The sequence below is a fragment of the Nicotiana sylvestris genome, chromosome 5, assembly GCF_000393655.2.
Source record: "Nicotiana sylvestris chromosome 5, ASM39365v2, whole genome shotgun sequence".
Classification (NCBI taxonomy): domain Eukaryota; kingdom Viridiplantae; phylum Streptophyta; class Magnoliopsida; order Solanales; family Solanaceae; genus Nicotiana; species Nicotiana sylvestris.
In genome coordinates this window covers 119,881,707-119,895,495 of record NC_091061.1, presented here as the reverse complement: position 1 = coordinate 119,895,495, position 13,789 = coordinate 119,881,707, and the positions used below count along the sequence as shown (strand labels likewise).

Genomic DNA, 13,789 nt, shown 5'->3' with positions numbered 1-13,789 from the left:
AAGGATATTTCTAATTGTTTAAAAGAGATGGTGGATCCGTTATTTAGTTATTGATTTTGATGGTCTAAATCCAATTATGTCTAAGTTTTGATTAAACTCGTCATCTGTTGTTGCAGAGAATTTACAGAAAAGAAAAATAACAAATGGGTTACTACTAAAACTGTATTTTTGGGTTTTATTTTGTTGAATAAAAATAGGAATTAGACCAAAAGTAATTACTAAGCTCACTTCTGTAATAAACAAAGTTGTTCCATTCCTTCCTTAAAAAAATGGGAAAAGAAATGAAAGTCGGCCCAAAGTGTCAAAATCGACAAAGGCTTTTAGTGATTTTTTTTAGTAAAATTAGTTTAATTCCCTAGGCAATTTTATGCGCGTCCTCAAGTATTGACCAAGTGTTCATGTACGATCCTTGATTAATATCAAATAATAAATGGTCATGTGTGCATCTCCACTCATTGACTCGTCAATAATAAATTGTATTTGACCATGTGTTCATACCCGCTCCTTGGCTAAATGCACGTCATCAAATAAAAACCTTGTGTGCTTACACGCTCCTAGGCACCTGTTAATAAAATTTAATTATCTATTAAGCGATACTAGACAATAATAATTTAAGGCAAATAAATCACAGTTTATCCAGAATTAATTCAAGCCAAGTTTAAGTCAATAAAGCGACCGTGCTAGAACCACGGGACTTGGGGAATGCCTTACACCTTCTCCCTGATCAACAGAATTCCTTACCCGAACTTTGTTTTCGCAGACCAACATAAAAAGAGTTAAATCTTCCTTTGAATAGGGATTTCAAATAAAATGTGATTTGGAACACCCAAAAAATCAAATTCTAAGTGGTGACTCTGTAAATAAAATAATCCCTACTCAAATATGTCACTTTAAATTGGAAAAAACTTTTTAATCCACGATCCATAACTTTTTGTGTTATATTTTGGAGGGGTAAACAGGGCGTGTGACAGTAATGACTGTTGTTGTAGTTTCTTACTTTTCATTTCATGTTCATTTAACTTAAAAATTGTAGAAAATCAAATACTACTATTAGCGGAAGAACGAAGACAAATGTGTGATACATTCGTGTATCTAATATATAATTAAACTAAGAGTCATGTATTAAAAGCACATCACCACACAAAAGTACAAATTTCTTTAAATTTCTTTTACCAAAAAAAAAAAAAAACTGATAACGTAAAATGCAATTGACGAAGCTCAAATTCTAATAAGAATTATATATTTGTGACTTGATCAATATATAGACATATTTCACATGTGTTTATAATTAAATAAGAAATTATTATTTCTATTTGGATTGAATTTATAAAAAAGATTATTAAATCCAACAGAATTTATAAAAGCGCGCTTCTCTACTATATTTAATGATTATAATTTAGTAACTCATATTGTAATGACTAATTGGTATCTTACTAGTTACCACTCATGAATATAATGGAATTCATGATTTCTTTCATTTTTTTAAATAACAAAAGAATATATAAGAGTTTAGTAAATATTTCTATAATAAATAGAAAAAAAAAAAGTAAAAGACAAAATAGTTTTTACAAGTGTTCTTCAGCTGGGAAGCAATGAAATACGGAAACATTACCACAAGTATTACACTTAACAACTCCACTATTCTGTGAAAGTGTGTTCTCGATTCAACGTGCAAGACCAGTATATCCCTTGAAAAATAAAAGAGAATTTGAAAAGTCATCTTACAATTATTATTTCTTAAAAATTGGAAAGTGTAATTACTTGCGTCCAATTCCCTGTTCCAAACATGGTCTAAATTTATATGAATTCGGAGCAAATAATGACAAAATCCCTCGGCAAATTTAACCTCCTTCCAAACATTGGGTAGTCCAAATTTTCCAATCCTTATATAGTTGGCCTTAAGTTAACCAAAACAAAGATACTTTCGGACGGCTGGGAGTATCTTTTCTCCGTTTTAGCGGTTGCCTTTTTAACAGCACAAACTTCACTCTCCATTATCATCATTTTCATGGCAGCTTCTGTTCCACTTCTTCAATTCCCAACTCACTCCCTTCACAAAACGACACTTTCCAGATTCAGACCCACTACTTCTCCTAAGTTCAATGGTATCATCATTAAGCTATTCCATTTTCCCTTTTTTAGGTAGAAAAATCATTAATATGTTATTTTTCCCTCTTATTAGGGAATTTTGGGTATTGCTGCACAATTAGGTGTAGTTCTTCAAATGGAAGAGAGCCAGAGTCGGTAAACGAGGGAGTTAAGACTGTGGAGAAGCTTCTAGAAGAAAAACGGAGAGCTGAATTATCTGCTCGTATTGCTTCTGGCGAGTTCACTGTTGAACAAACTGGGTATCTTCACTTACACTTCTGAAAGAATTTCTTTTTTGTCTTTTTCTCTGCTTTACTGTAGTGGATAATCTTTGTATGGTTTATAGTGGTTTTGCATATCCTTTAAACAATTTTTCACTTTATATTTAAACTTCTGAAATCAAATCTAATAATGAGAACATCCTCGAGTAATTAAAAAAGAGTTAGCTCGGTGCACTAAGCTACCGCTATGCGTGGATCCAGCGAAGGTCTGGACCACATTGGGTGTTATGTATGCAGTCTTACCTTAAATTTTTTAGGAGGCTAGTTCCGACCTCCTGGATGGTGGCACACTCCCCGAGTAATTAGTGTATTGGAGGTTATCCAGGAGAATGGGAAGATCGACGAGGATGTCACACAACGTATAAAGGTGGGATGGATGAAATGGAGGTTAGCATCTGGAGTCCTGTGTGACAAGAAAGTGACATTGATACTCAAAGGTAAGTTTTAGAGAGCGATAGTTAGACCGGCCATGTTGTATGAGGTTGAGTGTTAGCCGGTTAATAACTCACATATACAGAAGATGAAAGTAACAGAAATGAGGATGTTGAGGTGGATGTGCGGGCACACTAGGATGGATAAGATTAGGAATGAAGATATTCGAGAGAAGGTGGGTGTGGCTCCTATAGAAGACAAGATGCGGGAAGCGGGCTCAGATGGTTTGGGCATGTGCGGAGGTGAAGCCCTGGTATCCCAGTAAGAAGGTGTGAGCGGTTGGCTTTGGCGGGTACGAGAAAAGGTAGAGTATGGCCTAAGAAGTATTGGGGAGAGGTGATCAGGCATGACATGGTGTGACTTCAGATTTTCGAGGAGATGGCCATTGATGGGAATGTGTAGAGGTTGAGCATTAGGATTGTAGGTTAGGAGGTAGTTGAGCATTTTTCTACTTCGTACCGGGTATGAGGCTAGTCTGATAGGGTTTGTCTTAGACTGCTAGCGGTCAATATTGTGTTCACACTGTTCTTCCATTTTTTATAACCGAGCCTTCTTTATTGGTTATTGTTATTGGATTTTATCTATTTTTCGGTTCTTATGATATTGTTATTATTTCTATCTGTTGATAGTACTGATATATTGTCTCTTTTCCTCTTTTTCGTTTTCTTGAGCCGAGAGTCTATCGGAAATAGCCTCTCTACTCCATCGGGGTAGGGGTAAGGTCTGCGTACATACTACCCTCCCCAGACCCCGCACCTGTGAGATTTTACTGGGTTGTTGTTGTAAAGGACGTACATTTTGAATTTAAAGCATGAGGAAGCTCTTTCAACCAATGTTGTATAATGTAAATTTTAGTGGTAGTTTATCCTCATTTGGAATTTTACCCTTTGTTTGGAAAGAAGGGAAGGGTAGAAAAAGGAAGGGAAATTGTGAGAAAGCGGAAAAGTTATTGTTCTTTTTGTCTGAATAGAAAAGAAAGTTCGGATAGAAGGCAATAGGTAGATCGACGAGGATATTATATTGTATTGGAGCGGGGTGGATGAAATGGAAGCTAGCATCTAGTGTCTTGTGTGATAAGAACATGCCACCAAGACTTAAAGGTAGGTTTTACATAGTGGTGGTTAGATCGACTATGTTCTATTGGATGGAATGTTGGCCAGTCAAGAATTCTCATATGTAGAAGATGAAAGTGGCAGAGATGAGGATGCTGAGATGATGTATGGGCACACTAGGATTGATATGGTTAGAAATGAAGATATCCGGGCAAAGATAGGCGTGGCCTCAGTGGTGGACAAGTTGCGGGAAACAAGATTGAGATGGTCCGGGCATGTAGAGAGGAGATGTCCGGATGCCCCAGTGAGGAGATGTAAGAGATTGATTATGGTGGGTTTGAGGAGAGGTCGAGGTAGGCCGAAGAAGTATTGGGAAAAAGTCATTAGACAAGACATGGTGCATCTTCATTTTACCGAGGACATGATCCTTGATAGGAGAGTATGGAGGTCGAGAATCAGGGTAGAAGCATAGTAAGGAGTCGAGTGTCTTTCATTTCATCCCAGTAGTGACAGTGTTATTCTCGTACTCCCATATTGTTAGATTTCTATTACTATCTACAATGCTGTGTTTCGATTTTACTATTATCTTGCTGTTGTTACTGCTTCTTTGACTTTTTCACTACTGCAAATCTTTTTTTTATACTGTTGTGATTATGCATGCTTGCTTTGAGCAGAGGGTTAACCGGTAATAGCCTCTCTACCTGCACAAGGTAGGGGTAAGCATGCGTACTCTATACTCTCCCCAGGCCGCACTAGTGGGATTACACCGGATATGTTGTTGTTGTTGTTGTATTCCTCGTGAACTTAAACTATCTACTTGATTTGATGCGTTCTTTTGATGCAACATATTTCTATTTCTAACATGAATAATAGGCAATTGAAGTTAATGGTTTCTTCTGTTGTTAAATTTAAGCTCTTTTTCTTCTGTGGACTAGATTCCCATCACTGGTCAAAAATGGTTTGTCTAAATTGGGTGTGCCTAAGGAGTTCTTCCAGTTCTTCTCTCAATGGCTGGGTGATTATCCTCGCATTCCAGAGGCAAAAGGATCTATTAGTGCTGTTCGGAATGAAGCTTTCTTCATCCCACTTTATGAGCTTTTCCTTACTTATGGTGGAATTTTTCGTTTGACCTTCGGTCCCAAGGTTTGTTCATTTTCATGAAGATATACTTTTTTTTCTTCAGCAGTGCATTTAAAAATCAATTGAAAGCTTAAAGGTAAATTTGACCTCCTCTGAATGATTGTTTGATGATTTGACCTTATTGTGCAGTCTTTCTTAATAGTTTCTGATCCTTCAATAGCCAAACACATTCTGAAAGATAATTCAAAGGCTTATTCTAAGGTAAAGCAGCTTGCAACCTGTATCTATTAGTTTGTCGAAAAGTGAAAGTGAAGGAAAGAATAATCAACTCACAATTCCTAAGATGATTTCTTCTGCCTTCTCCACATCCAGGGTATCCTAGCTGAAATATTGGACTTTGTGATGGGAAAGGGACTTATACCTGCAGATGGAGAAATTTGGCGCGTCAGGCGGCGCGCTATTGTACCAGCATTGCATCAAAAGGTAAATATGCAATTGTACTGCTTCTTGTGGCTTACTTATTGTATTACTATTTGTTAATGTTAGTTGATCTCCTACTGATATCTGTTGAGCTAATTCAATTTTTTTAAGTTATCTATTCATCTATTTGTGTAGTATTAAGAAGGACAAATCCTTCTAAAATTTTACTTTTGTTATCATTTTCCATTGCTGATTGTAGTATGTAGCAGCTATGATTGGCTTATTTGGTCAAGCAACCGACAGGTTGTGCAAAAAGCTTGATGCTGCTGCATCTGATGGAGAAGACGTTGAGATGGAATCACTATTTTCCCGTCTAACATTAGACATCATTGGCAAAGCTGTATTTAATTATGATTTCGACTCGTTAACAGTAGACACTGGTATTGTGGAGGTACAACGTTTTTCTTAAGTTATTTTATTTGTTTAGTCTATTTTGTTGCAGCTATTGCTAGTTTTACTTATTGTTAAAAGCCATGATCGTGCCTGCGCTTGTGATTCTTTGTCTTGTTCAGGCTGTATATACAGTGCTTAGAGAAGCAGAAGATCGCAGTGTTGCACCTATTCCAGTTTGGGAGATACCTATCTGGAAAGATATCTCTCCTAAGCTAAAAAAGGTCAACACAGCTCTAAAGTTGATTAATGACACCTTGGATGATTTGATTGCTCTATGTAAGGTAATATAGTTATTTGGTTCAGAGATCAATCGGAACTACTTGCTTTACAAACTTTATTGTTGTTTGGATGATAAAAATAACCAGTTAGTTTGTACGTAGACTTGAGATGAAGCATTATGCAGACCTCTAGAAAAGGGCATTTTCCGTAAAAGAAACCCCTAGCCTTTTGCTGTTTTTGGAAAAAAACTTTTGAACCGCGTCAATGAAATTGCAAGTCGCAGAGGTTCATGCAATTCCACAACCCAAGTATTGGACTGGTAGAACGTTTGAATGTGAGATGAGAAAAAAAATATTACAAGTATTGTACAAATTATCTATAACAGCTCCTAGATATTGGACTTGTCTAAAACATTCTCCCAATGTCTTCTCTTATTTTCTCACATGGTACGATCTTGGTAATGACTTACTACAGCTGCTCCATCGGCCAAAATTTTCATTCTTCTTCCTAGTTTCACTATTCCAATCTCTTTTCAGTGTTCGTTCTGGCCACTCCATGACTCTTTCCAATGGCTGTTCCGGTGCCACGACATCTCTTTCTGTCACTGTTTCGTTCTCCACATTGGATTTGAAGCAGTGTGTTAGGATATTAGATGTATTGTCCAATAATAGAAGAAAGTATTATGCTACTTGTAGAACCCATTAGGAAACTCCTATGTGTAAGTTATTCTATCACACCAGGTACAAAGCATGAGAACAGATCGCATATGTCAAAAGTGGTTAGATTGGAACAGGATCATCCTAGGATCAGTAAGGATCTAATAGGATCACAAGTGGAATTCTGAGATCCTAACAATCCTAGTACCGCAAATTTATGAGTTTTTTCTCCTTTCGCTGTTTCTTCGTAACTTCTAGTAGCGTTTATGTTATAAATTTCAAAAAAAAAAAAATTACCTTAGTAATAATTAAAGACAATAACATGCTTGAATATGGCAGGAGTTAGTATGATTCAGGATGAAATCTCAGCAGATACAAACTAATAATCAACAAAAAGTGGTAATCTGATATGGGAAAGATTCTGTGAACGTGTCCTATAACTGAAATAGCATAGTGGCTTTATTGAAGTGGATGTGTGGGTTTTTTCTAGACCTATACATCTCTGTGGACTGAGACTTGGACAGAGTGGTCCCCTTTCTAATACTGCAAAGCTCCATGGCTAGTTTGTTATATCTTCTTAACTGACCTGCAGTATGATCCAAAGGCTTTGTCTAATTGATGTCTTCTCAATTTTGTTTGAGAATAGCTTGTCCAACTATTCCCAGTAAGATGTATGATCTTAGCAAAAAAAGATGTATTGTTCCTCTTCTAATAATAAGAAACAGTGATAGAGTCAAGAAATAAAGGTAAAGGGTGGTGGATTTGTGTCTTAGGTCACAGGTTCAAGCCCCCACACCTAGCTCAAGTGGCAAAGGGTGGTGGATTTGTGTCTTAGGTCACAGGTTCAAGCCCCCACACCATGCCAAGCAAAGCCCGGTATTTAAGTGGAGAAGGGTAGAGGGGTGGGCCCATTATCCACCGAGTTTCGAAGGCTGCGGTTGGTCCAAAGGATCGGCCTCAGACGGATTTCTCGGTCATCAAAAAAAAAAATAAAGGCAAAAGAGACGACTGCTTAAGCACCAGAACCAAGCCTTTAGGAAATACGCTGCAAACTTTATTGCAAATAGAAATTTTGAAGAGATGCTGCTTTGGGTGAGTACTCACATGCAAGTATTTTAACTCTTTTTCCTATGTTGCCAGTGCCTTTCTGACACGTATTAAAATTGATTTTGCTTGATCTTTTGCTTGTAATTTTGTTCTGAATTGTGCGTACCTACAAATGCATTTAAGAGGATGGTAGACGAAGAAGAGTTACAGTTTCACGAGGAATACATGAACGAAAAAGATCCTAGCATCCTCCATTTCCTGTTAGCGTCTGGTGATGAGGTATGACATATCGGAGTTTTGAAGGCATTTATACTGCCCAAAAATTTGGTTGGGAAAATTCTCATGCCCTAAGTTGTAGGTGTCAAGCAAGCAACTCCGTGATGACCTCATGACAATGCTTATTGCTGGACACGAGACATCTGCAGCAGTGCTCACTTGGACATTTTATCTGTTGTCCAAGGTTAGTCTACCCCTTTCAAGTTCAGGTAGAAGCATAAGTATTTAATCCTTCTTTCAGCTGCCTTTTAGGGGTGAAAGGTTCCTTCCTTTTTCGGTTTTCCTTCTTCATTTTGGACTTTCTGTCAGTAACAGTAACAGGTGCATATATAAACTAATCAGAAGTATGTCGTCTTATGTGCGTACAGCTTTCATAAAATAGAATGATAATCAATTACTTGAAGCTTGAGAATATGGAGTTCAGATAACCTATGCAGATGTTTTTCAGTTCTATGTGAAGCCTTTTCCTTCAAAAAGAATATGCACAGAATAGATGTTTTAGTGTCAATTAAGATTGTCTACATGTCGTGTTTTGAGTATGTCGTGTTTTACTCAACACCCATACTTGCAAGATCTTAAGTTTTTCTCATGGTTGAACCTTTGGAGATTATGGTTTATTTGTGATATGAGAAAAGAGATCTTATTTCAATAGGTAGTTATTAAGTTCTTCCTTTATAGTCTTTGACCTTCGTTTCAATCCTAAATAACTGCAGGAGCCTAGTGTCATGGCCAAACTTCAAGATGAGGTAGGTTAAAATAAAATATAATTAAATCAGCTTTTATTGAAAGCAGCTACTTGTATCTCATATTTAGTGTATTTATTGTTACTTCAGGTCGATTCAGTTCTGGGGGATAGGTTTCCAACCATTGAAGATCTAAAGAAACTCAGATACACAACTCGTGTGATTAATGAAGTGAGAAGAATGTTACCTGTAAGCATAAATCCTTGTGCTCACAACTGTTTCCTTTGTGTAATACTTCTTTTCATTTTGCAGTCTTTAAGACTATACCCACAGCCACCCGTCTTGATTCGTCGTTCTATTGATGAGGACGTACTTGGAGGTTACCCAATAAAAAGGTTATCCTGAAATATGTTTTTAGAAGCATTCTGCACAAGCCTCTCATGCATGTTAAATTAAATTTAGGGTAAATTTGCCTATGCCTAGGGTGTAGAGATGCTGAAACAAGTGAATACCGCAGATAAGTTCTATCCTGCTCCGAGAAAGAAAGAAACAGGTGTTCATTGTTTGCAGAAACATTTGCACCCTTAATATTGGGATAGTAGTATATTGGCGTCATTTTGTCAGCTATGTTCTTTAAACTTGTTCTGTAGTTTGGCAATAATTTTGACAGACTTCTCTCTCTTGTCTGACTTAGCACTATAATGTCTTCCCTTCTCATAACAGTATCTTAACATCGAAAACAGAAGCCTTCACCATGCATATTATATACTTTTCTTTCTGCCTTGAACATTCTGCAAGGACAAAGTGGAAAATGGTATAGTCAAAGAGTGTTCATGATCAATCGTGGTCATTCACTGTAATTGGCTTCAGACAAATTGGAGAAATTATGTGCTGTGGTTCACTGATTATCTTGAAAAAGCTGAATTAGAAACACTAAGTTCACTGTAATTGGCTTCAGACAAATTGGAGAAATTATGTGCTGTAGTTCACTGATTATCTTGAAAAAGCTGAATTAGAAACACTAAGATAGTGATTGAGTTTTTGCATACTGCACTTTGAAGATACCATAAAGGAAATTGTAACAGTTAGTTATTTATTAACAGATTGATCATAGGCTTCTATTAGCATTTTTAGGTTTCCAGTAGTTTGGGTTTGGCATGGGTAACATGCCTAGTGATCAACTGAGGTTTTATCATCATAAACCTTAAAAGATGAACTTACATCTGCACCATATTTAGCGTATGGCCATTATCAACTGTCTAGATCTCTGGGACTATGTGTTGGTTTAGGTTCTCTGACATCATTTTTCAGTCATCATATTTCTGAAATTATTAAGCACTTTCACAGGGGTGAAGACATTTTCATTTCTGTTTGGAACTTGCATCGGTGCCCCAATCATTGGGAAGAAGCTGATAAATTCAATCCTGAGAGGTGGCCTTTAGATGGACCTAACCCAAATGAGACAAACCAAAATTACAGGTATTGCAGTTTTCAGCTTATCAGCATCTATAATGTAACTTTTGGAAAACTCAGGTTATTAGCCACACTCTTTTGATATATTATAATTTTTTTAAATTCTTGTTACCTTTAGTAACTAAGTTTATGCAAAATAAAAAGAGTAGCTTAAATTTGTGCCTGTGTTTTTAGGAAAGAACTACTCATTCTTGTAGTGCATGTTAATTTTAATCAGAGTGTTTAGAGAAATGTTTTGCCTTATTTTGTTTAAAAATGAAATACCGTTGCAAATGACTTGATCAAAGGCAATTATAGTTAACATGTCAAATTTGAGTGACTAGGCTCAGCAACTCTATGTTTGTCATCAATACTGTGACCTTGTGGATGTGAGCCATGTTAAATGTGGTTTCGCTTTCACCATTTGGAGTAATGTGCTCGGGGAAATTGACTATGAGAGATATTTTTACATTTAGATTCTCCCTTCAGTTTACGTGGCAGGGCAATGATGGGTGGAACAGAGTTTGCAATACAGTTAAATGATAATAGTTGGAAAATATGTATGCCTAAAACATAGGTTAAGTTAACAACTCTTTTATCAAATGAATTATTGTTTATTGGGTACTTGTTGTTGTGTAAAGGTGTGGTCTAGTGGTCAATAAAGTGGGTTGAGAACCATAAGGTCTCGGTTTAAATCTCACTGGTTGAAAAATCACATGGTGATTTCTTCTGTCCAAACCTTGATAGACAAAGTTACCTGGTACCTGTGTTGGTTGGACTTGGGAGGTAGAGGTATCCCGTATAATTAGTCGAGGTGCGAGCTGGCCTCGACACCGCGGTTATAAAAAGAATATATTATATAAATAGGAGTATATATTATATTATTCTAGAAGGTAGTTGATCAATCTATCGCGTAGTCAGCAAGTCATTAAGCAATAATGAGATAGATGTCCTTTCATTCCCTACTCGAGATTTATTTATTTGTCCTCTATATTTCATTTGTCTTCTTCCCTGTTTTGTATAATAACTCCCACGAGGTAGTTACTTTTAAGGGAAAATATCACTCCGTTGGAAAATTTACTCATTGATGAGGATCTGCACAGTACTTTTTCAGTTATTTTGAAGAATCTTGACTTTGAAAAATTTGTTGTTCACTAACTGATATTTGATTCCTGCCACGTAGCACTCTTAATATGTAAAATCAATTTCAACTTCTGTCAGATAACAGTTGCTAAATGCAACTTGTTGCAATATCATTGTAAATCAAAAGTTGAAACTGAAAATATGACTCGCATAATTAGCCATTTTTCATATATCAACTTTGTGTTTGCCCCTATAGACCTCTTGACGCTGCTCTTATCCTTGTTTCAGACTCCTTACTATGCTTTTATGCTAACATTGAGACATGCTAGGTTTTTTATTTTTATCCTACTTTGCCTCTATTTTTGCAGAGATCTATATTTATCTACCATTTTCTAGAGGGTAAGAAAAAGAAAGTTCAGGAATATTATATATATATTTTTTAAAACAGTTGAAATAAAGGTACTGATAATAGATAAGTAGACAAGTAATATAGAGTAGTGTTAGTTTGAATTTTTAGGGGAAACAAGTGTGAAGATGTCGCAGATGAAGATGGAAAGTAAGTGTGGTAAATTGAGATAATGAAGTATTAACAGAACAAATGGTTTGCGAGGTGTATAGACTTTTCTATTTTCTTGCTTTGGATGCTACCAGTTCATTTAATCTTTCAGAGCTAGCAATTATTCTATTCAAGCGAGTCATTTGCGTCTATTCAGAGGCTATTAGGTACATCAGAATAAGTATCTTCAACAATGTAGTTGGTAGCAAGCAATACAATCTACAAATGAACTAGCCATGGGTAATTCACAAAGCCGTGCTCTTTCTTTTCTTACCATCGGTCTATATTCTTTTTAATAGAAGGAAGCTTATGGATGAGGGCACATAAGAATATAATAGTCAGAAAGGAAAGAAAGTTTGCTTTAGGTCGGGTTAGTTTTCATATCCTTTACTAAAACAAGTAACAAACATATGGACTGGATAGTGTTGGTGCCTTGTAGAAGTGAGGGGTAGACTTTCATTCAATATTTGCACAACCAAGCAATTTAGCAAGTTTCCTCACTTGTGTTCATTCTGGATAAGATTGCATAGAATTCATTTCATCCACATCCTCCTGGAGACATGTATGAACAACTTCCAGGTCATATCAAAATATTTCTCTGTTTATTTCCATGTTGAGCTAATATATTGTATGCTTTACATGTGAAATTATCCTAGTAGTTTTTCGTTTTAAAGCTTGAAATATACATAAGCTAAAAAAACTTTTTCCACTCCATTCTATCAGTTATCTGCCCTTTGGTGGAGGACCAAGAAAATGTGTTGGAGACATGTTTGCCACATTTGAGGTAATCCTTCAACTAGTAGACTGCAGTTGTGGGACAAGGGTTTTCAATTATATCTAAGTGAGGTTGCTTGATATGACTGCATTTAGCTTCTCCTTAATATTCTTATAGCATCTTCAGAACTCCCTCTCAAAACCTTTTATCTAATTTCAGAATGTAGTGGCAGTTGCAATGCTTGTCCGACGATTTGATTTTCAAATGGCTCTTGGAGCTCCTCCTGTAAGTTATGATGTCCTCTCCTAATTTTTGTCATTTCCTTTTGGTAAATGATAGATTTATTTTACTGACATATTGTTTGTTTCTGTACTTATTACACCTGGATGAACTTGAGGATATGATTTTTATTTTACCTACTCAAGAAATTATTTAGGATAATCAACTTCTCTGCAGGTTAAAATGACAACTGGGGCTACAATCCACACTACGGAAGGATTAAATATGACCGTAACACGAAGAACAAGACCTCCAGTGGTGCCCAACTTGGAGATGGCAACATTAGAAGTAGATTCATCTGTGAATAGTTCAGACATCAACTCGGTGTCAAACCAAAGAGCAGAAACTGAAGCTTCTACTGTTCGGTCCTAATAGAACCGAATACTAGCGACAGTATATATTTAAACCAGGGAACTAAGTCCTACACAATTTTTATTCATCATTGGGACCTTGGAAGCTCATGAGTTGAAGTCATCAAGAAAAGGAAGTCCATAATTCTAAGTTATGTTGCTGTAAGCATTTATAAGGTGGATCCTTATAGGCAACAATCTCATTAGAATTGAATCCACTTCTGGTGGCCTATACCTGTATTCTTCTCGAGCCTTGAAATGATCAGATTTCATTTCAATTGAGCTCTCTGATGTTGTAATCATCAATCCTTTAGCACTTTTTTTCTTGTAATTGGTAACGTATGGAAAAGCGCCACGAACAAGAAGTATGCTTGAAAATATGGAAGCCAGTAAGAGCGTATTAGGTTATGATTTCATGGCGCGACTTAATAAGACGTTTCGACTATTCAGCCTCTCAATCGAAATTTGTTACGGTCACTTCACCCGTTTGGCCATAAATATTTTTCAAATTTTGTTTTCAACTACCGGTTTGTTTATAAATTTCAATCATTTTTGGCAGATTTTAAAAACAAAATCTTAAAATCTCAAAAATATCTCTAGAGTAGTTTATAAAGTTTTCCACACAAACTTCAAATTCATTTCAAGTAAAATGTTTATCCAAACATAA

General features: G+C 36.2%; 1 protein-coding gene across 1 annotated transcript; it reads left to right on the top strand.

The window, feature by feature from the left end:
• Positions 1-1,880: 1,880 nt before the first annotated feature.
• Positions 1,881-13,404, top strand: LOC104248018 (protein LUTEIN DEFICIENT 5, chloroplastic). Its single transcript, XM_009804192.2, has 16 exons — positions 1,881-2,105; positions 2,183-2,348; positions 4,789-4,996; positions 5,123-5,194; positions 5,306-5,416; positions 5,613-5,804; positions 5,926-6,087; positions 7,912-8,007; positions 8,087-8,188; positions 8,718-8,750; positions 8,838-8,918; positions 9,000-9,082; positions 10,035-10,166; positions 12,502-12,562; positions 12,713-12,778; positions 12,950-13,404. Exons 1-16 carry the CDS (start codon positions 2,009-2,011, stop codon positions 13,142-13,144), a joined length of 1,857 nt encoding a protein of 618 aa, XP_009802494.1. The 5' UTR covers positions 1,881-2,008; the 3' UTR covers positions 13,145-13,404.
• The last annotated feature ends 385 nt before the right edge of the window (positions 13,405-13,789 follow it).